Here is a 24174-nt window from a genome sequence, read left to right as displayed (position 1 = left end):
TATATATTTTTTTTTCTCATTAAATATGTAGAGTAATATCGTGCGCATGAAAGAATACCTCATGCAAGATCACTAGCCTCATGTCAAAGACAATCAATCATACATTAATATCGATGAGATTTAAAGTCCGTTTGAATTTAGAGGCGAGATCATGACCTTATCTCATCTAATTTAATTTTAACTAAAAATCTTATTATTATTCATAAATTATAATATCATCTCATCTCATTTCATTTATAAATCCAAACGGACCTTAATAATAACCAATAACTCATGCATTAATTATACTAACAAATTAATGTGTTAACAAGTGGGCAGCTTGGGATGGAGCGAGGCATATATATATATATATATATATATATATATATGTTGTCATTTTAGCGCCAGTTTGTGTGGATCAATCATCAATGGACTAAAGATAATGACTGAAACTCGTTATATCATGTGCTTGTCACCTCATTTTCATGACTTGGCTGGCATTACTGCGAATAACTTGGCCTCCCACTTCTTGGATGCATGACTCATGACCTACTCAACCGCGTGAGACGATTATCATGTTGGGCATTAACTAATTCCAAAAATGTATTTTCAGGCCGGAAAGAGTGAGTTACCTAATTTAATTTATGAGCTACCACCATTCAAAGATAGTGACTAATTTTGTTGGAATATTGACAAGAGTGCTGCTACAGCCACATTAAAAAATGTACGGCAAATGTAAAAAAAAATTTTTTTTGTTTTGTTTTGGTTTTTTTAAACTCTTTAAATATTTTTAAAAAAATTATAAATTTATTAAAAAATACTTCATTAATCAATAGATAAAAAAAAAAAAAAGGAAATCCATTTTTTCCTCATGAAAGCTGAATCAATTGAGAAAGGATCTCGGTGTAGCACGATAGAAGCTACAACTTCTATCGCCTGCTCTTTTTTTGCGCCATTAAGAGATGTTTGGATTTGAAGATGACTTGAGATGAGTTGAGATGACTTGAGATGAGTTGAGATGGATTGTGAATAGTAATGAGATGAATTGTGAATAGTAGTGAGATTTATGAGTTAAAGTTACTGAATAGTAATGAATAGTAGTGAGATGAGTTGACTTGAGTTGAGATGAGCTGAGATGACTTGCGAATCCAAACAAATCCAATTCTTGGACAATGCACTAGTACGTACTCACTTTGCGATTACGTTGGATCATTCATTTTAATTTATTATTATAATTTTTTTAAAATTTTAATATTAATATAAAATATAATAAATAATTTAATCTTTTTAAATTTTAAAATAATATTAATATTAAAAAATAATATTTTATCATCACAATTCAATTCAAATCAAATCAGTTCACAAACGTAGCCAATCTTTTTGACTCGTACGTTTTGCGTTCACACTCTTTTTGCGACCTCCATCATTATCTTTCTGGACCATTTTCACAACTTTCTTTCCGTCGGAATTAGCAAAAAAATATTTTTTTTCTTATAATTATACCCTTTTCCTCTTGACCAGTTTTTTTTCGTTATTTAAATTTAAATTAAAAATTTTAAAATATAATCTTCTTACATAATTTAGTAGAATGATATCAAATTTTATAAAATTAAATTTATTTTTAATTAAAATGCATAATTTCGTTAGTTTATTAAATTATTTTTTTCTAAATTATACAAAAAGTTCATATTTTAAAATATTTAATTGGGATTAAAAGAGTAAAAAGAAAAAAAATAATTAAGTAATAAAATAATACTAAAATAGGTGTACATGTATCCTTATCGTTTTTCGGGTAAAGAATCTAATTTCCCATCACCTCGGAGTTGAATCCTCGATTGCAATATATTATATATCTATATATTAATAAAAATTAAAGAGACTTGAGTTATTACACAGACAATAACAGAGATTATTTTCATTACACAAATGTAAAATTACGAATATATTCCACATTATTGGTTAGATATATAGTACGTAATAGGCCGAAAGAGTAGTTAGGTTAACACGCTAAACACGTTTACCGCGTACCGCAACATCATCATTAATTGGTGGGCGGAATATCCCTCTATCATCAGCTGAACGACGGACAACTGGAACCATTGTTTCTCATGTGTTCTTGTAGCATAAAAATTGATTACCCTTTTAGTGGAGAGATCAGCCAAAAGGAATGTTACATACATACATACATACATATTGATAATATTGTTGGTATTGAGTCAGGCTATTCGGCCGCTTAAAGTAATCCGTTCACTTTAATCGCTAGTTATTTTTATAATTTTTTTTATTCATATTTTTTAATATATTTAAATATAAAAAAATATATCAATATATTTAAAATCACTTCTTTAATTATTAAATAAAAAATATTTTTTTTCAAACAGTCAAATAGAACGACAAGAATTGATGGACAAAATAATTTTTTCCATTAGTATATGTCTATTTCCAAATGGACAATACAACAATGATACCCTTATGCTTGGCCATATAATAAATGAATAAATATAAATAAAAGTCATTATTAAGAATATCTATTTTATATACATGATGTGACATTATTTAGATCATACATTTTTTTAAATGAGTATTGAGAACAATCAACTAGAAGCAGCCACGTAATGAATATAAAATGTATACTGTTATAATAACTTTTCTCTAACATTATTCATAATAAATATATAGAGAAACGTTAGCTAGCCCTCTCTTCCCCACCGGATCGATGGATAGATGAAAGTCCAACACAAATGTGAAGTCTCTTGGTATCAAGACACTGTGGATTGACATTTTCGACAGCCAGGAATCTCAGAAGATGTGTTCAATGAGCATTGTACGTACGTACATTGCTGTCGGAGGCAAGACAAAGCTGTTGTTATTCAGCAAAGTCCTAAAGAACTGGTCCCATTACTTTGTTGGCTTGTTGGAACCTGTAACCTCAAAGCATTGTGCGCATCGATCACTCTCAATCCACGTCAAACGTACGTTGATTAATTCGATTCCACGTCCACAAAGACCTCATTATAAGCCGTCACATGTTGAAACACCCGTCAGAGATTGAGTGGCCTTCTTATAAGAGAGTGTGACACCCAATGTTATAAGTAGTTGCTAGTTAACACGATCTTCAAAAAGGTCAAAAAATTCAGGCCACCAGCCCCCCATATGTTTCATATTACTCATATATATCATTTGGCACGCTTAATGCTTATAATGATCTCGACCAATGATTCACTTTTGTGTTTAATTTCATGAATAATCAATATGTTAAGGATTTAATATAAATAATGAAATCTATCTCTTTTAATCAGTTTAAACTTTTAAAATAAGTGGTAATTTCACACAACAATCAAAATTTAAAAATAAAAATAGAGAAATTCTATTTATAAGCCGGTGTGGATCGATCACACGCTTAATAAAATGCTTGCATGACATAATTTGATTTGTAAGATAAATTTTAAAATTTGAATTTTACCAATCAAGTCAGCTTACCATTTAAGTGGTGTGAATAGTATATTCTATAATACCGACTTGAAAATAGAATAATTCATAAAAAAAATTTAAAAATTATATATACATCTAATTAGTCTTTTTCCCTCATAAACCCTTCAAGTCTAGTATGTTCAGAACTATATTTCAAGAATTTTTTTTATAGATATTTTATTGAGTAATCTTATTAATCATTGAATTGCCCATGATGTAAAATTATATAAATGATCAAGTGGATATTTTGGTTGTTAAGTTATTTTAAGAGTAATATACGTAATCTTTCATAAAATTTCTTATTTTTTCATAAAGTACAAAATTGAAGAGAACCTTTTCTTTTTTTCTATGGAACGATTTTTTTTTCTCTCAATATTTTTTTAAAGATAATTGTTACAGATATAGAGAGATTATATAAAAGTAAATAAATAAATTAACGTAATTTTATAAAATCAATTAGATCTATTTTAGAATAATATTACATATAATCGTAAAAGTATATAAATATTATACAGTCGCTTTAAAAAATAGTAAGATTTATTCTTAAAAATTATTATTTTTTATATAAATTCTGTATTTAATTATTTTTTAAAAATAATTAAATAAAATTTACTGATTGCAATTATCATTTCTAAATCTTAAACTGTTCTCATTTTGGTACCCCACCGACATTTTGTGGGACAGGCACATCGTGCGGATGTGACATAAATGGCGCGTGGGGTTATGAAGCTTTGCGGTCATGATACGACGCTGACTTTGAGCTTCTAAAGAGTAAAACGCGGGGTCCCCAAAGGAGGAAAACTGAAAAGGATACCACTCGTCGTGGGCGCCTTTTATTTCCACTCGCCGAAACGCGTATAAGAAGAACGCGGGAGAGAAGACACGGGAGACGGAGTCAAACGGCGAGTGTGCAGACGGACTTGAACTCAGGAATATCTGAACTTTTTTATTTGGAATATTTTTTCTACAATCGAATATCTGAACTTTTTTATTTGGAATATTTTTTCTACAATCCGCGTATTATACAGTTAAATTATACTTATGAACTAATTTTAGAGTATGGATGAATAATAATCTCATATCGATAAAAATAATATTTATTTGAGAACTTTTAGTTATAAAATATGATATGATAGGAGTACCAACTTATCTATATAATTGATAAATTTTCTACAAATAATGTGTATATATATATATTTTTTAAAAATATATACATCATCTATTTTCTTATCATCATCTCATCATTCCATGACATGACATTAGATGATAAGTTCATAAATAAAATATAATAAATAATCTCTAATTATTTAACGTCACATCATAAGATGATGAAAATTGAGATGATGAGTAGCATAACTCATATTTTAAAGTACTAAATATTGTTGATTAAAAAAAATACTAAATATTGTTAAGAGAGAATATCTATCTCTATATTAAACTAAGACCTTCTTTAGTTACACAAATGAGATTAGAAATATGTTAATAGTAGTGAGATAGTTTATTAATAGTAGTGAAATAGTTTGAGTTAAAATGTTTTATGAAGATTCGAAAAATGAGAAAGAAAAAGTTGAATAAAATATTATAAAATTAAAATATTGTTAGAATATTTTTCTATTTATTTTTTTTTTATTTGAAAAAGTTGTTTTTGTATTTTGTTTAGAAGTTTGGAAAATTTGTAATGATTAGATAAAAATTTAAAAACCTATCGGGCCTATCACACCTAACCCTACACCCAACACTATCCCTACAGACTCTAGTCCTAACCCCACGGAACCTTTCCCTACCCCCAAGCTCACACAAAGCAAGAAAGTTGTTTCCATAGTTTGGTCTCATTTTACCAAACTAGAAGGTGGTGACCCCAATAACCTCCAAACAAAGTGTAACCACTGTGTAAACTTTATCGATGTCACTATAGGAAACATGGTACATTACAGTTAAAGGTGCACTTAAAAGAATAATGCAAGAAGAGTCCAATATTGATATCCTTACAAGAGAAGAGTCAATTTAGATTAGAGATTGGACTAAAAAAATGGTAGATGAGAGTAGTGGAGGTTATACATTGAAATGGTATACTAAGTATAACCCCGATGAGTGTAGAAGAAAGTTAGCTCATATAGTTATCATGGACGAGCTACATTTTCAATTTTTGGAGGGGAGAAAGTCCCAAAAATATTTAAGTTGCTGGGAATCTAGGTTTAATATTTTTTCTCGCCACACTGTGGCAAACGATATTAAAAAAAATTACCAAAAGAAGAAATATTTGTTGAGGGGCCAATTGGCAGGTCAAGTTGGTTGCTTCACTACCGATACTTGGACATCTGTCTAAAATTTTAATTACATGTTTTTGATTGTGCATTTTATTGCTTGTGATTAGATACTACATAAGAAAATTGTGAAATTTTGTCAAATTTTTTATCACAAAGATGAGACAATTAGGAAGGCATTGGAGGTCACAATAAAGGAGTGTGGGTGGCATGGGTTTTGATGGTTACAGTTGATAATGTCTTGTCTAACGATGTCAAATTGGTATATCTTAAAACCTATATTAGAGAGGCGAATAAGACAATCTTGGGTAGTGATTGTTTGCATGTTAGATGTACTGCACAAATTTTGAATTTAATTGTGTCTGATGGCTTGAAAGATGTTGATTACTCGGTTGTATGAGTCAGAATGACTGTGAGATTTGTGAGATCTTCTCTTGCTATATTGGGAAAATTCAAAGTTGTTGTAAGGAATGCATACATAACATTCAAGAAGAGTCTTTGTACTGATGTTCGTACAAGATAGAACTCAACCTTCTTAATGTTGGAGGTAGCCCAAGAATATAAGTGAGCTTTCGAATTATTGGGTATTGAAAACATTCAATATGTCAGATATTTTGATGAGCTCAGAGGATTAGGAAAACTTATTAATGATGATTGGGAGGTGTTTGATATCTTTGTAGATTTTTTAAGACTTTTCTACTAGATGATATTGAAAATATCTTGTTCTTTGTACCTTACATTCAATGAGTTTACTCAATAAATATGTAGGATGAAAGAAAAATTGGATGAGATGTGTATGAGTGACTATACTAAGATGCGAGAGATGACATTGATGATGAGTGTCAAATATGAAAAGTATTGAGGGGATTTGAGTAGGCAAAATATTTTATTATATTTGGTTGTTGGCTAGAATATCACGAGGTTAGTGCTTTTTGACATTGATGCATGAATACCGATCCAAAACAATATGATGTAGGTTGCTATAACGGATATAAATAAATAATAGAATATTTAAAAGTGTACTGAAATAAATAAATAAATGTGTATATATATTTATATATGTGAAGAAGAAAAGGGGAGGAAGAAATAATTAACAAATGCACGAGTTGGAAGCTTGGGTGGGTATAAAGTGCAGAAAATGCATGCACGTGTGAAAAGGAGCATGTCCCCCCCCGTACATATATTATATATATAAACAGAATTAGACAAATGGAAAGGGTAAACAGAGAGTGGAAGAGAAAAAAAATATTGGATATAATTTCATAGCATTATTTGTTTTGTTTATTCAGGAGATACGAGAGGTTGCCAGTTCATTGTCTGTATGAGCATGCTTCAATGGCTACTCTGTTGGGGCGGTCACCGAATCATAGGCCCTGGTCGACCCACGCCCATCGATTCCATTGGCCTTTTTTTTAGTGGATTTTGGGGCCCTCTCCCCAAGCAGCATTCCCATCATGAATAAACTGAATCAATGCTCCAATGAGTGCATAGTCACTTGATTTCCAAACCTAATATTGTATCCTTTCAGGGCAATGATTTTGGAACTCCAAATGGACCAATGATAACGCGACATTTGGTTGTTTGCAATGCCCTCTCTCATCTTAGTGGGAAAAAAAGGATTTGGACTTTTGAGGTATATATATTACACTGAATTTGACTAAAGTGACGCGATGCCAACGTGATGCCCAGGTTGCTTAGGCTTCGTTTCACACCTAAATTTCTTGCTCTTCCAATGACTCCTGATCTCTCATTGCTCGCTTTTCTACAGTTTTGGATGAACCTAAGGTGGGTTTGTCAAGTTGAGATAATTTTAAATGAGTTAAATAAAATATTATTTTTAAATTTAAAAAAGTTAAATTATTTATTATATTTTATATAAAAAATTATAAAAATTATAATAATGAGATAAATGAGTTAAAGTGAATTTTGAATATAAACAGACCTATTAGAATCCATTTAGTGCGCTCTCGTGGGTCCAAAGGACCGCAGAATAGTTAATTAGGGTACATTTTCAGCATGTTTCTAACTTTCTGATCCTTTTTCCCAAGTTTTTATATGCACACATCACCTCTCTCTCTCTCTCTCTCTCATTTGGATATTCAAAATGGGTTTTGTATTTGATTCATTTTTATACAAAACCTTATCTTCTGCAACTACCTTAGACTTCTATATTTATATATATATTTATATATATATATATATATATATATTGTTCCTGAAGAATACCAAGGTGTGTACCATTTTTTTTTTTTTGGGTGCTTGGGGTCAGCAGAATATTGAAGGGAGACATTTTGTTTTGGACGGCACCCAATGTCGACCATTTGCTTACATTTAATACGTTTAAGGATGAATATCAGTAATACACTTTCCTCGTAAAAACTTTTTTTTTTTTTTTATTCATTTGGCTTTCCATTTCTTTGACGTTGTAGATTAGATTTGTCGGACGGCAACCCTGTATCAATCATTTTTAATACGTCTGTGCACACATTTTCTTTTAGGCTGCATTTGGATAGTTGATCTATAAATAGTAATATTTTCTAGATCTTTTTGAGATGTATTTGAATGTAAATATATTGTGATATGTGTAAATATATGAAATGAGTTTAACTTTTATATGAAAAGTTGAAAAAATAATGGATCCTATCAATAATTAATTTGAGATATCTTGAGATTTTTCTTGATCTGATATGCAATATGGCTTACTTAGAGCATTAGCACTGGATTATATAAATGCAAAGTCATAATTTACATAATATCACATGATTTTGCATTTGACTATTCCACTCAAAACTTATTCTAAGATTATCCATCTATTAATCAAAATAGTATCAAAATATTATTAATCTACTTTTTTTCAATGACTTGTATGAGGTTTGTTTATTCGGAACTGGTACGAATCATTTTTCTTAATAAAAATACCAATATGTCCCTTGTTTTGGTAGAGTGAAAAATTGAGGAAGAGAGAGTGTTCACAATTAAGAAAATATTTTTTATTCAATTTGATCTAGCTACAGTGAAAACTAAATATGACCCACAATACCAATTTATGGTAGCTATAAGTCATCTTCTTTTGCAATATTTGCATAATCCAATGCAGCATATTGTTGGACTCTATTAGCCAAACTCCACATTTTTTTTTGGATTTGTATAATCCATTGTCAATGCTCTTGGATACCTACCGCTCTTTCCAACATCGTCAACACAAAAAACAAAAACAAAAACAAAGACGAGAATATTGTATTAAATTTGGAGGTTTCCCTCGAAAGCTTGTTGGTTTCTTTCATTGCTGGTCGGGAATGAGTTTGGACTAATCTTTCATTTTTTTACTATGTTTAACAACATTATTGCTGAATCAAATCAACTTTACATGCTTTATTACTGTGTAGACTTCTTTTAGTTAATTGCGGAAGTAACGAGACGAAACCTTTTTTTTTTTTTTTTGAATTACATAATTGGGGAGCCACTGTGGAACAAAATGAGCAGTGCTATTGAGGCTTTTTTTTGGTGAAAAAAAGGGCAGTTGGAGGTCTGGTCCGTCTATGGCCTGGGTGACATCCCTGGAGTTTGGGCAGTTCACCATCAGGCCTTCATATTTGGTTATATACGAGTTTAGGCTAAAAGCCCATGCACATACATTCTTCTGGATGACAAAAATGATGAGACTACTGCAGAAGTTGAGAAATAAACTACAGTATTGGTACAACAAACTTTGTTTCAGTTTGTAACTGCCGATTGTTGTCAACAAGTATAGTAATGTTTCATCTATGCATGTATTTACACCCTTCTAAACAAGCTAAGCTCTAGCTAAAACTCCAACTTAATTTCTGGGTTCTGGGAACCTATGTATTCTTCAACCTTCTTTGGAATGTTGGTTGCGACCAAACTTCCACCGTTGTAACCATCCATCAGCAACTTTGCTATCTTTGATTTCCACTCTGAACTGTCCTTCTCATTCTTCCTATCATGCACAACTCTGTCACAATAGTTGAGCATTGTTCCCAAGCCGCTGTTCGGTACCCAACCATATTCCATCAACACCTGAGCCTCAGCTTTCGTCAAGTCTTCTCCAACCTGAACCACAGAGTCAGGCACAAGAGAATGATACAGCAAAAGTACACACGGGCAAACAGCATAAATTTTATTTCTAAAAATTCATAAGAGCAGTATAATGCACATTCAATTCGAACAATTGTCTCCTTTATTAACGGGTTTTAGCATTTAGTTTTTGTGTTCATCCCCTACGCTATCAGCTAAACACAACAAGATACTCAAACTGCATAGCATTTTCTACTAGGTCAGCAATCTAACATGACGATGATTTAAGTTGCTTCGACAAAACCACATAACCCAGCAAATCCATGCTACAAAATTCTAGTCAAGCCAACCGTACGTAGTACATGGTATCCAAGCCATTACCACTAACGCTTTGTTCTCAATTACTGAAAGCCTGCCGCAGTTACTAAGCTTCATCGCAGTCACTAAGCGCTTGATCTGCCAGTCAGTTGGTAACGAATCCACTATCTCAAAGAAGTATGTCGCATAGCCATATTCAGGACGTTCTAACACAATCCTGCATTACAGATATGTGTCATCATACAAGTAGACAAAATGGAAACATCAAAGTATATTAAAACCCTTGCCTCCAAAAGTTTAAGCTATTAAGAATTGGAGCGACAAATATATGAGACTCACAAATACTAATACACATACTTCCCTTCCTGCATAGACCCTTTGAGCATATTTGTCAAAACACAAATAGTCTCTTAAATCAATTAATCACTTTGTTACGTATTGTATATTCATATCAATGATATCATGTAGTGTATTTTATAAAAATACATGTATAAAGAAAAATAATTGTAACAAATTTGTGAAATAATAAATTAATGACCAATTTATCGTCACTAATAATTTATGTTGAAGAGCATTCACCTGTTATGCCTCTTGAAGACAAATATAAATGATTGGAGGTCTCGGCACCAGCCCCATTCAACAGGCCATTTTCGAAACTGTAGATATCGTGTCTTTGACAAAAATAAATAGATGAATTAGAAACTATTTTTTTTTTTTATATAAGTAAGAAAAAATTTGATTGATATAAAGATAGGCATAGCCCAGATACACCAGAGATATACATGTGAGTACACCAAATTAAGAACAAGAAACTGTTACAAGAAAATCATGGAAGTTGAGACCATTTAAATCTAAAGCAATAGCCCACATAAATAAAGTCTTCTAGAAAAAACTCTTAAATTCTTCCGAGGAAAGTTCATGATCCTCAAAAAGTCTATCATTTCTTTCTCTCCAAATACACCAAAAAATACAAATAGGAGCCATCTTCTACAAAGTCGCAATCTGTGGTGTCACTGTGATCCCTCTCCAACTAGCTAGTAGTTCAACCACCCTTTCCGACATTACTCATGCTAATCCCATTCTGCTGAAGAAATAATTCCATATGTCCCATGCAAAGTCAAAATGTAAGAGTAAATGATCTACCGTTTCAACTATTTCTACACATACAACACTAGTCTGTAATTATAAGTTCATGCCTTCTTAGATTATCAATGATTAGAATCTTCCCTAAAGCTATTGTCCAAACAAAGAACGCAGCCTTGGGAGGTGCTTTACTCCTCCATATATTTTTCAAAGGAAAATTGGGCCTATATTGAAGTATAAGTATGTCATAGAAAGAGCGTACCGAGAATTTCATTTTTCCTAGGTCTTCATTCCATCTTGTCTTCAGCTATAACCGATGTTTTGAATTTTGTACCGTACCGGTCGGTATGGCCGAAATATTTTGTTTCTATGTAGCCGGTATAAAAAAGGGTATAGTTTTGTACCAGTCAGAATTTTGGCCGTTTCAATCCGTATTGGTTGTACTGGCCTATATTTCGGCCCGTACTGACCGATATTTCGGCCTTTAATTTTTTCTTCCTTTTTTTTTTCATTTCTTTAAACTGCAAGCTTATTTTTTGACCTCCCAATTCAGATCAGACTATTTCTAATTTAAATATTTATATATAATTTATTCATATATAAACTATTATTTTTTAATATAATTCATATATATTTATATATATAATTTATTCATACATAGACTATTTCGAAACGGTATCGGTACCGAAATATCTTGTTTCAATGCCTCAACCGAAATGGTCACCAGAACGATATTCAAAACATTGGCTATAACAACAACAATGGTGTTATACAGCAAGTTAAAAAAATCCACCAGAGCACCCACATCCCAATCATGTGCCTCCCTAGTGAGGTTGATGTTCCACTCCTGTGAATAATGACTAATTGCCCTCACATTAGCCACCATAACTTCCTTTTCTCGTGCAATTCTGAAGATATTGGGATAAGCAACCTTAAGAGCCGTATCTCCCACCCACACATTATGTCAAAAGCTGATTCTACTGCCATTCCCCAAACACAGCCTAGTATTACTCAAAAAAGCCCCCCAACCTTTATGTATATACTTCCACAATCCCACACCATATGCCCCCTACCCTCAGTAGAACACCAACCCCCCCTGCATTCTCATACTTCGCATCAATCACCTATTTCCATAAGGCTTCCCTCTCTTGATTATAACGCCACAACCATTTCCCTAATAGAGTCTTATTAAAGGCGGACATTACGGACCCCCAAACCACCATCTCTAATAGGATTACACACTTTATCCCATCTAACTAGATGAAATTTAAACTCATCATCTAGTCCACTCCACAGGAAATCACGTTGGAGTTTCTCAATCCTAGATGCAATGCTCGCAGGAAGGGAAAATAAAGACAAGAAATATGTGGGAAGGTTGAATAGAGTGCTCTTGATAAGTGTGGTCCGCCCCCATTTTGATAAGTATAACCTTTTCCACCCCGGCCAGTCTACGCTCTAATTTCTCCAACACCTCCTCCTAAATTGTCTTAGTTTTAAAAGTTGCTCCCAACGGGAGACCAAGGTACTTCAACGGCAGCGAAGAGACCACACATCCCAATATGTTGGCCAACGCCCTAATATTTCTTACATCACCCATCGCAATCATCTCCGTTTTAGCAAGATTTATCTTCAACCCGAACACCGTTTCAAAACAAAGTAAGATAGCCTTCAAAGATTGAATATGTCTTGCATTATCCTCACAAAACAACAATGTAACATCTGCAAACAAGAGATGAGAAATAGTGACATGGTGGATAGCCCCTGCTGAAAATCCTAAAAAAAAAAAACCCCTCTATGGTAGCCGACACCATTCTACTTAGAGCCTCCATCACAAGGACAAATAAGAGTGGTGATAATAGATCGCTTTGTCGTAGTCCCCGCGAACTATTAAAGAAACCCACAGGATCACCATTTACCAAACCAAGAAGCGAGCCGTTGACACACAATGCCTCATCCACCCTCTCCATCTTTCCCCAAATCCACACCTACGTAACAAATAGAACAGAAAATTCCAGTTGACGTAGTCATAGGCCTTCGCCATGTCCAGTTTACATAAAATACCCGGTACTCCCGACTTAAGTCTGTTGTCTAAGCACTCATTAGCTATAAGAACTGAATCCAATATTTGTTTACCTCTCACAAAGGTATTTTGAGACTTAGAAATAATCTTATCCATGACTGTACTCATCCTATTGGCAAGTACTTTGGCGAGTATCTTGTACACGCTACTATAATACCCCATATGATATGGATAAGGGTAGATGGTGTATGGGATCCCACATTGCTTGGTAAGGAGAAGTTATTGCTCTTTATAAGGTTCCAATTGTATCATTGACTAGTCCTTTTGGAGTATAGGCCATGTGGTTTGAGCCTTCTATTGGGACGTTACAGCTACCCACAAGACTAATAGGCCTTAAATCTTGCACCTTTATTGCACTAACCTTTCTATGGACAAGTGCAATAAAAGTAGCATTTAAACTTTTCTCAAATTTTCCAAAGGAGAAAAATTCCTGAAAAACTTGCATAACATCCTCTCTCACCACCTCCCAACAATTTTGAAAAAATGCCATAGTAAAACCATTCGGGCTCGGAGCTTTATCTTTATTCATTTTTCTTATTAATAGTCGTACCTCTTCCTCTTCAAATGGTCTCTCCAACCAAGCCATACTATTTTGATCAATGGCCTCAAAAGCTAGACCATCTACTGTTGGCCACCATGCATAAGGTTCCGACAACAATTGTTCGAAATGTCCAACATGATCTTTTATTACTACTTGATCTGAAGATAAACCGTCATCTATGGTCATGGGACTTTATGGCATTAAACCTCCTATGTGAGTTTGCAACTCAATGGAAAACTTTGTACATTTGTCTCCCCCTCCCCCCCCACCCCCCCCCCCCCCCTCCACAATGTTTTGACTTTTGCCTCCAAGAAATCTCCTCCATTAAAATCAACCTTTATAACTCTGAGACTACTTGACCTTTGCGACCGTTCTCATCTTCTACACCCTCCAAGCTTCCTAATTCTTGTAGGAGATTCTTTTTCTGTAATGCTACATTATCAAATACCTGTTCATTCCATGTCTTCAAATTCATCTTCAAAGATTTCAATTTTCCAACCAATACCTTGCTCGGAGTGCCCTGTAGTTCTTTTTCTGTAATGCTACATTATCAAATACCTGTTCATTCCATGTCTTCAAATTCATCTTCAAAGATTTCAATTTTCCAACCAATACCTTGCTCGGAGTGCCCTGTAGTTGAGTTCCACCATTGCCTAACCAATTCCACAAACCCTCCCATTTTTAACCGCATATTCTCAAATTTGAACGATCTTCTACACCTTGGAATTCCTCCACAGTCTAACATTATGGGAAAGTGATCAGAGCATAACTGAGGAAGTATTTTTTGACATAAATCTGGAAATTGCATTTCCCATGAAGAACATATGAGGAATCTGTCCAGTCTTGACCAGACTTGGTATATTCACCTCCCATGAGAGGTAGGTCCATGAGTTCCAACTCAAATATTAGATCTAAGAATTTCAGCATAGCATGATTTTGACGCCCCTCCCCCAATCTTTCGCTGAGAAATCTTGTCACATTAAAATCTCCACCAGTACCCCAAGAATCTCACCAATCATTAGTAATTAAAAACTAATGATTGGTGAACAATGACCAGAATGATATAAAACGTGGAAATGCACTTAACCCCTCCAAACTATCAATTTTGGCAATCAAACTACCAAAAATTGCAATGTTCCCCCCCCCCCCCCCCCAAAAAAAAAAAAAAAAGTTAAATAAATATCCTTCATTAAAAATTAAAAAAAAAAACGCGCACACACCAAATGATACGACAAAGTCACATTTTTGCAATATGATAGGGTATTATTGTGTTTTTGAAAACTTTCATGGGTAGTTTTGAGTCCCAATGTTTTGAATACCGTACCGGACGACGTACCGGTCAAGGCACTGGAACGAAATATTTCGGTACCGGTACCGTTTCGGGATAGCGTTTCGGGATAATGTTTCGGGATAGTCGATATATAAATAAATTATATATATAAATATATATAAAAATTATATTTCAAAATAATAGTCTATATATAAATAAATTATATATAAATACATATATATATAAATTATAAATAGTCTAGTCTGAATTAGGAGTTAAAAAATAAATTTATAATTTGAAAAAACGAAAAAAAAAAAAAAACACAAGCCGAAATATCGGCCGGTACCGGCCGAAATATAGGCCGGTACAGGCCGAAATTTAGGCCAAAACGGCCGGTACCGTCCGGTACGGCCGGTATTTTGGCCGGTACAGAACACATATAGTACCTGTACCAGCCGGACGGCCGAAACGAAAAATTTCGGCCGTACCGGCCGGTACGGTACGAAATTTAAAACTTTGGTTTTGACTTTTAAAGGGAAAATGAGGTACATTGCAGTTTTTTGGTAGGTTGGGGGTCATTGTCAAAATAGATAGTTTGGGAGGTGATTGAAAATAGTGCGTTAGTTTGAAGGGCCTATGCATATCTTCTCAATATAAAAATTATAACTTACTAACATATATAAATAGAAAGTCAGCCAATGGACAAAAAGGTATCATGTCCACCACTTTCAGATCACCAGGTCACTAGAACTTATTACCTGCTCCACGAGTGAAAATAGACAAGCCAAGCAATAACTAGATCTTGCACCCTTTGCGCATCGTATAGGTGCAAACTTTAGGCACGACTCGCGCTGAGAGAAAATCTGTCTCCTCAGTTAAGAAACTAATATTAGAAAATGAATTTACCGAAAAGTGTGAAGCATCGCACGGATGACACAGGAAAATAAATCTTCAATCAGAATCTGTCTGAGAAAAGTGCTTATGAGACTTGATAGTCACTGTTACAGATATTCAGTCAACAATGCAACAACTAATAAATTAGCATTACAATATAAATAATTGTTTTTTTATTGGTAAACAGAAGTTTATTGATCATGAGCATAGGCAAGAGCCCAAGTATATGGGACATATACAAGAGCATCGCCTACGTGAACTAGTTTAGTGATACAAGAAATTCATGAAAGTTCATGCCATACCAATGAAGTAAAGTATTGAAAAAGAAATGTCTAAGCTCATCCATTGACCACTCTCGATATCTATCAGGTTTTTTCAGTAGCATTATAACCATAATGATAGCTACCTTAAGGGAACTTTTGTCAGTATGATGTTTGACATAATAACTAAAGGAGGCAGTCCACCCAATTATTCAAAATATTATGAAATTGTTAATCTTAAAGAGGGAAAGACTTAAAATGATCCAACATTTAGAGAATGCCAACCCCAATTTTTTCTTCTTCTTTACTTAGAAAATTTTGCATGTTCCCTTAATTGAGGTTCAACATGAAATAAAATAGACAATAGAAAAACCTATCTAACAACCATCCACATATACAAACCTGAAAAAAAAAAAAAACATCCATATATTCTAAAAAATTGTGCAAGTTCTAATCAATTCTTTTCTTTCAACGAAATTCGGCTTTTGATTGCTCGCTTATGTCTTCCATCTTCTCAACTTTGAATAATAATTTTGAGTGATTTCAACAAATCTTTTTTTCAGAATGCTTGATATATATGTTGAAAAAAATAGAAACCACAAAACTAAGAGTAAGCCATGTAATATCATAGCAAAGCAAAGACAAGTGAAATATTTTAAATCTCAGAACTGTTACCAACCTTCGACATCACATCTTCAAGCTCAGCAAAGCTGTCTTCACTAAATGACTCATCAAGAGCTTCATCATTCTCCATTTCCCCATAAAGCTTAATTTCATCAACTGATATGCCTTTGTCAACCAACACCTGCCATTTAGCATTTCCATGAAACTTGATCCAAATAGAAACTGCAACAATATCATTCATACTATACCTTCAGGAGTCCAGGTGCATCTTCCTCCAGGGCTGTTTCAACTGAATCCCTGCAATTAATTATAATAACCAAGAGAAACCTAAGAAAAGGATGGAAAAAAGAAAATGCAATACGCATAAACATGTCAAAAAAAGAAAGTACGTGGCTGTCTTTCTTCTCTTCCTTGGACGGTTGATGCAAAGTGGTTCAGTAGATTCTGGAGCAATAAAGCTAGATCCAAGTGCAGAGGGCACACTTTTCTTCAAGCATTCGATGTTCCTAGCTATATTCAATTCAGAATCCTCTACCAGCGTAGTAGGCATCTTCATCTGATCTCTCAGTGGCTTATGGTCCACCTCACCTCCACATAGTTGATCAGAGAGTTCTAATTCATTCTTCAACCGCAGTTTGTTACAGTAAAAGTTATGCCTAGCATTCCAGTCGGTTATGTGCAAATTAAGGTCATCCCTAGGTTCAACCTTGACCTCAACAACAGTTGATGAAGTAGAAGTATGCACGCTACTTCTGTTGGCAGGCAAACAATCCTGTGACTCACATGAATTTGACTCCGCAAGCATTCTCTCAGACGAGCATTTGCTGTCACTTGCATGAATTTCCATATCATCACTGGATTTAGTTAATGCCCATGAATATTGGTTGGTTACAGAAGATTCCACAGTAATATCATCTGGTGAACCATTTACTAAAGGACTGCAGAAAACAGAAGCACTACTTTCAACATTATCACAAAGTTGATTTTCAGACACTGGCTCTTCCTCAACTAGATGAGTCTCTTTCTTTTCCTTCTCAGCAAACTGCTGTATTAAGATTTCTAGCAAACCTCCAGAACTACCCTGTATAATATAAAGTTTAGCAGCGATAACAAGAGTTACAAGAGATTCATAGACCTCATTTTTCCCAGTATGCATTAAATGGAGCACAGAAAGGAAGAAAATAAATAAATGCACAAGGGGACAATAAACTCACACTTACCTATATTTTTTTTTTTTTTTTGATAAGTAAAGAATTTATTGATTGAAAGAACCTAGTCAACGCCCATGTACACAGGAAGTATACAAAATGGACTCCTAATCACATTCTAGAAAGCTGAAAAGAAAATAAGAACTCGTGAACATTCCCTCCCTTTAGTACAATAGCAGCCAACCATTGAACTAAAGAAAACTCACACTTACCTATATAAACATAGAGATGCATCCATTCCATTACAAGCAGTCAAAACAATAAAGATATATTATATTATGTACTCTCTTCCTTTTTATGGGAGTGAGGGGAGGGGGAATGTGAATCAATTCAACTAGGGATGTTGACAAATATACACACTTGTATATGTTTACAACATTCAGAACAGACCGAGTGCTTATATTTAAAATTACCACTCCAGCTAGATAGCAGCTCATAATAGATTCCAGTATAACCCAATAGCGCAAGAAGAAGACATCAAAGTTTCCAAGCTATTCAGTGTATTAACGGTCATTGACACAACTGCACATAACATACCAGATCACCATGAATGCTTTCTCGCAACAAGACTCGAGAGTCGATCATGAATATTCTGATTAGCTGCTTTCCAGACAAAGAACGCAACTGTTGGATGTGCTAAATTTACTTCCACAGAGTTAAAATAGTTTTAGAACCCTTCAGGCCCAGAAAAAGGATCAATTTCAGACTCCTACTTCTTCAGAGAGATTATTTTGCGCCGAGTTCAGGTAACTCTGTTGGATGTGTGGTTTTGGCGAGAGGTGGCGATCGTGGATCTGTTGGTGCATATCAAGGGCGAAATTCTCAGTGTTGATAAATGGCAGTCCAACTGGTTTTTTTCATAGCACAGGAGGCCTAAGACAAGGAGATCCGTTCTCGTCATTGCTGTTTGTTATTGTGATGGAGGGGCTTAGCAAGATGACCTCGGCTTTGGTTAATAGTGGTTTCATGGATGGCTTTTCAATCGGAACCCCAAAGAAGGGAATCATTAACATATCTCATTTGTTATTTGTAGATGATACACTCATCTTTTATGAGGTTGATCAAAATCATATTCGGGCACTGAAGCCCCTGCTCCTTTGTTTTGAAGCAGTATCCAGGTTGAGAGTGAACTTCGACAAATCAAAGATGGTGCCAATTGGAAGTGTTCTCAATTTACGATAACTGACCAATACGCTGGGGTGTAAGATAGCCTCACTTCCTATGACTTACCAGGGCCTTTCTTTGGGGGCTTCTTTGAGAGCATCCTCTTTATGGGACATAGTAATTGAGAAAGTAGAGCAGAAACTGACAGGATGAAAAATGATGTATTTGTCAAAAAGTGGTGGGATTACTTTGATTAAAAGTACTTTATCTAACCTATCAACTTATTTGTTATTATTGTTCCCTATACCTGCAAGTGTGGAGGTTCGAATTGAGAAACTTCAACGTGATTTCTTGTGGAGTGGAGTGGGGGAGGAGTTCAAGTTTCACCTAGTCAAGTGGGAGATGATATGCCGCCCCATTTCTAATTGTGGATTGGACGTTAGAAATATGAAGATTTTCAACCAGACGTTACTTGGCAAATGGTTGTGGAGATATCATAAGGAACTAGAAGCTGTGTGGAAGTTGGTGATTGAGAGCAAATATGGAGGTTTAGGTGGGGATGGTGCACTAAAGAAGTAAGAGGGGCGCATGGAGTGGAGTTGTGGAAACACATTAGAAGAGGATGGGAGGTCTTGACTCGACACACTAGACTTCATTTGGGGGAGGGCTCCAGGATTAAATTCTGGAGAGATATTTGGTGCGGTAATAATACTCTACAAGAGGTATTATTTCCTTCACTTTTCCATATTGCTAGTGATAAAGATGTATCAGTAGAGGAAGTCATGGAGATATCAGGAGGGCAAATCCGTTGGAACATCATTTTTAGTAGGGCGACACAAGACTGGAAAATGAGCAACTTTGCAGATTTTTACAACCTTTTGTACTCCATAAAACCAAGCAATCAGCAGGAAGATATATTGTGGTGGATACCCGCTGGTAAAAGGGTATTCTCGGTTCGCTCTTTTTATAAGACTCTCACAAGAACCCAAAATTCAATTTTCGTGGAGAAGGCTTTGGAGACATAAGGCGCCCCCCAAAGCTGCTTTTTTTGTGTGAACAACCTCGTTGGGAAAGATTCTCACAACCGACAACCTGAGGAAACGAAGGGTAATCATTGTAGATTGGTGTTGCATGGGTAGAGAAGGGGGCGAGTCTGTAAATCATCTTCTACTACATTGTGAGACAGCTAGGGTATTATGGAATGAGGTGTTCAGTAGATTAGACTTGGCTTGGGTTATGCCGGAGACAGTGGTGTCAATGCTGGACAAATCTAAGAGGCGTGCAACAGATTAAAGTTGTTTGGAACATGATCCCTATATGCATTATGTGGTGTTTGTGGCAGGAGCGCAATGACCAGACGTTTGAAGACAAGAAGAGATCGTTGGAGGAGCTTAAAGATTTATTTTTTAGAGCACTATGTACCTGGGCCATTGTTTTTAACTTCAATGGCATAAACCTACATGATTTTCTTGTCTACAATACGCCTACTTAGCTTAGGGCCTGCCTTTGTTTTCTCTTTTAGAGTTCTGCACATGGCTTTGCCTATTCATTGATCAATAAAATTTGTTTACTTATCAAAAAAAAAAAAATTAAAATCTTCAAAAAGTTCAACATTCCTTTCCCAAACCTCTTTCATTTTTTTGGAAAAGAAAAAATCCATACTTCTTTGGCATACGAAAAGATTTGTGAGCATCCGGGCATTACTCACAAGTTCCCAACATACATGCATCCCATATATAAGCAACACTTTCCCTCAAATCTATGGACTTAGAGCTGCCTAATAAGCAAAGGTTCACCAAGTTATTCTGACCTTTTCATATTTCAAGCACAGAGAAAGAAAACTCAACAAAAATAGGGGGAAGAAGGGGATCAAAGTGTATCTGACTGCCAAACAGTCCACCTTTAGTTTGTGGTTGAGATGTGATAGAATCATAGAAGGGAAGACAAAGCAAGGAAAGAAATGAGAAATCTTGATTATCTTTTTTTTTTTATAATGAGGAACCTCGAAGGCCGTGAAAGCATAACATGTCCTTTTACCCGGTTTAACCCCAAACCCATGTAACGCATCCCATCACACAGGGTAGGTAAATCGTCTTTTTACCGATGGGACGTGGCCCCCAAAAATTGTTTGCACCCAAAGGTTCAAGGTTTAGACCTAGAGGAAGCATACCACCAAGATCCATACCTCACTTGAGCCAACCCTTAGGGATTGAAAAATATTTATTATATAATATATACACTTCTTTGTTCTAATCTTTGGAAAGTTGACATGGCACATCAACACAGTTCACCATCAAATTGCGGTATTAAGGACATACATGTTATCAGTTATCCTATAAGAACACCCTTGTGCTACTCAAGAATGACAGCAATATTATCTACCAATCAAATACCATGAAAATAGATTACCTTTTGAACTGGTTTTGTCGACTCCAACCGTTTCCTATAGAATAACAAAGGACAATGTTCAATATGTTATCACATATACATGTATGCAAATATCACATACAGACATACATAATATGCCAATGTTTTTGTGACATGAAAGTGATGAGAGAGATAAGAAAAGCAGACATATTGATGACAAGGACCCATTATAACTTATCCTAAGAAAGAGCCATAACAACACTATTATGATTAAAAATAAAAATGGCACCTTGATAGCAGCATCCTCAGCCGCTCTTTCAGAGCAATGTGATCAAGATCATCGTCAACAAAGTCACCGGGGATCTCATTTTGCGCAATGGATACTGACACATCAGCAGCAGCAAGACCATTTATTCCATTACCCGATGAAATCAGCAAGTTGTCAAAATACTCAACCTTAACTTTGGCAGGAGCCACCGGCAGTGTCTGACTTTTGGGCAAAGTGCAAGCCTTGACATTGAGTTTATCTTGCCCAGCAACATCAGCCTCAACTCCGGTACATCTAATCTGCTAAGAACAATCATGTGTATTTACTTGAGTCACTGGGCACTTGCAGTCTCCAGGAATACCCATATCACTGTCACTTTCTAAACACTAATCAATCCCAGACACTACCAGAATGCTACAGCACGGATCTTCAGGAGTCGCTCCCCCTGAGATCTTTACCATCACAAATTTGTACCTTTGACAATAGTGTATCTCCTAATCTGGCAGAGCAAGCAGAAGGGAAAGAGAGAACACCTTACAAAATAAGTATACTCTACTAACTAAAGAGAAAAAAAAAACAAGAATTGAAAAAAAGACAGGAACCACATGAAGGGAACAATGGATACAAAACTCAAACTTCTCTGTGAGTAGTAATCTATAATCTCTCTTCTTTCCTCGATTCATCAGTGGTCAATTTATTTCCAAGCAAAAAGGTTCCTATCTATCAATGGATTAAACTACCACCCCCGATTTTCTCCCCTTTAAACAAATTCAGATGAGAAATTTTGAGTAACCACTGTTATCTGACATACAGACACCAATATAATTTTCTTCATATCAATACATCACTTGCATAATATACGCTAATTTTAATTACAAACTTTTCCAGCCAAAGTGACCATAACCACTCCCACGCTTCATGTCCTAATTGGCATCGATAATCAATGAGTAGGTCATTTTTTTCAATTAATATTATGAAGCGCACCAAATAAATGGAAAACAGAATTTCCAAGATGCTGAATCACCTGTGACGAATTACAGTGCCCATCTTCTTCTTCTTTAAAGACGACACCAACATGGGGCCTGCATGGCATTAAAAATTGAAGCCTTTATCACTCAGACCAAGAATTAAACGCTTACAGGTAATAGTAAATTTTAAATAATAGTAATGGGATAAAGATAAGATAAATGTCGGAGCTTACATAGATTTGTTTTCACCTCCCTTTTCAAGAACAGGGGGACTAGGATCGGCCGAACCCAAAAGCTGTCTGTTTTCCCGTAACAATTTCCGCCGTTGCGTCAAGGGAACATGGTCGAGCTCATCGATTCCACTCTCGGAATTAGTTGATTGTACATTCGAGCCCGACAATTCAGCCATTCCGGAGCTCTCAATTTCACGAGTTAACGGCCATAATTCTCCCCCTAAAGCAGTGTATAGAATAAATAAAATTTGTCCAATTAAAGAAGTTTCTGAATTTAGGGTTACGAAAAATTGCAGAATTGGTTTAAACAATCGGAGAAAGGGGAGGGAGGATGCGTTTGAAAAGCCGAAGGCAGCCGCGAGAGATGAAACCTGAGCGTATGAGCCCGTGCAACTTGGGCTAGCTAGTCAGTCCATTTAGATGGGTTGGACTTGGAAATGTATTACAGCTCGATGATCATGTTACAAGTGAGGCAGAGGACTGCCCCGGATCCGTCCCGGATTATCCGGACCGCCATCCAGGTTTATCCCAAGTTTAAGGTTGCGTTTGGATGTTGTTGAGCTGAACTTAATTGAGCTTAATTTTTTATAAATAACAGTGAATTGAGTAGTAGATGAAATTATGTAGGATTTATCTAAACTGAGTTAAAAAATATATTTAGATGTTAATATGAGTTTAGTACTTTTATGGAAAGTTGAAAAATATTGTAGGTCTTACGTATAAAAATGTGTTAAGTTGAAAAAAGTTATAAATCCCACATGTAAGGAGGTTTTGAGTTGAGATGAGTTTAATAATTTAAGAATTGAGTGTTTAGATGTTAGAGTCAGCTTAAAATTAGATTGAACTTAATTGAGTCTTGCAACCAAATGCAGCCTTAAAATTAACTGGAACCCAAGTGAAACGAGTTTTTGAAATCCAAAAATTCGTCTAAGGCTGCATTTGAATGTTGAGTTGAGCTCAGCTGAGTTGAGTTATTTATTAATAGTAGTAAGTTGAGTAGTGAAAGGAGTTCTGTGGGGTCTATCTAAACTGAGTTTAAAATATGTTTAGATGTTAAGATGAGTTTAGACTTTTTATAGGAAATTGAAAAAGGTCGTGGGTCCCACGTATAAATATATTTTAAATTGAAAAATATTGTGGGTCCCATGTGTAAAAAGATTTTGAGTTGAGATGAGTTTAATAATTTGAAAGCTGTGTGTTTTGATGT

The 24174-nt window shown here is 34.9% G+C and overlaps 1 protein-coding gene across 4 annotated transcripts; it reads right to left on the bottom strand.

Moving 5' to 3' along the window:
- Nucleotides 1-9228: 9228 nt before the first annotated feature.
- LOC108988165 lies at nucleotides 9229-23342 on the bottom strand. Of its 4 annotated transcripts, XM_018961313.2 has the most exons (12): nucleotides 22968-23019; nucleotides 22791-22848; nucleotides 22174-22265; nucleotides 21788-22068; nucleotides 21541-21574; nucleotides 17209-17900; nucleotides 17068-17116; nucleotides 16875-17000; nucleotides 15800-15904; nucleotides 10647-10738; nucleotides 10131-10284; nucleotides 9230-9785 (listed from the first exon to the last, which is right to left on the bottom strand). In XM_018961313.2, exons 3-12 carry the CDS (start codon nucleotides 22225-22227, stop codon nucleotides 9519-9521), a joined length of 1854 nt encoding a protein of 617 aa, XP_018816858.1. In that variant the 5' UTR covers nucleotides 22228-22265; nucleotides 22791-22848; nucleotides 22968-23019; the 3' UTR covers nucleotides 9230-9518. The 4 variants fall into 4 exon arrangements, with proteins under 4 accessions (XP_035547910.1, XP_018816858.1, XP_018816856.1 ...); XM_018961311.2 differs by lacking the exon at nucleotides 22174-22265 and having other exon boundaries at nucleotides 22968-23342; XM_018961312.2 differs by lacking the exon at nucleotides 22174-22265 and having other exon boundaries at nucleotides 21788-22065; nucleotides 22968-23341.
- Nucleotides 23343-24174: the final 832 nt, after the last annotated feature.

This window comes from Juglans regia, chromosome 1 (genome assembly GCF_001411555.2).
Source record: "Juglans regia cultivar Chandler chromosome 1, Walnut 2.0, whole genome shotgun sequence".
Taxonomy (NCBI): domain Eukaryota; kingdom Viridiplantae; phylum Streptophyta; class Magnoliopsida; order Fagales; family Juglandaceae; genus Juglans; species Juglans regia.
Note: the sequence above shows the minus strand (reverse complement) of the source record. Positions and strands in the feature narration are given on the sequence as shown.

Coding starts and splice junctions, on each gene's coding strand:
- LOC108988165 (XM_018961311.2), bottom strand. CDS start 23,143: ATGGCTGAATTGTCGGGCTCGAATGTACAATCAACTAATTCCGAGAGT. Junction 22,849..22,967: donor GGAGGTGAAAACAAATCTAT/GTAAGCTCCGAC, acceptor AATGCCATGCAG/GCCCCATGTTGGTGTCGTCT. Junction 9,786..10,130: donor TTGAGAACAAAGCGTTAGTG/GTAATGGCTTGG, acceptor TCTGTGGTTCAG/GTTGGAGAAGACTTGACGAA.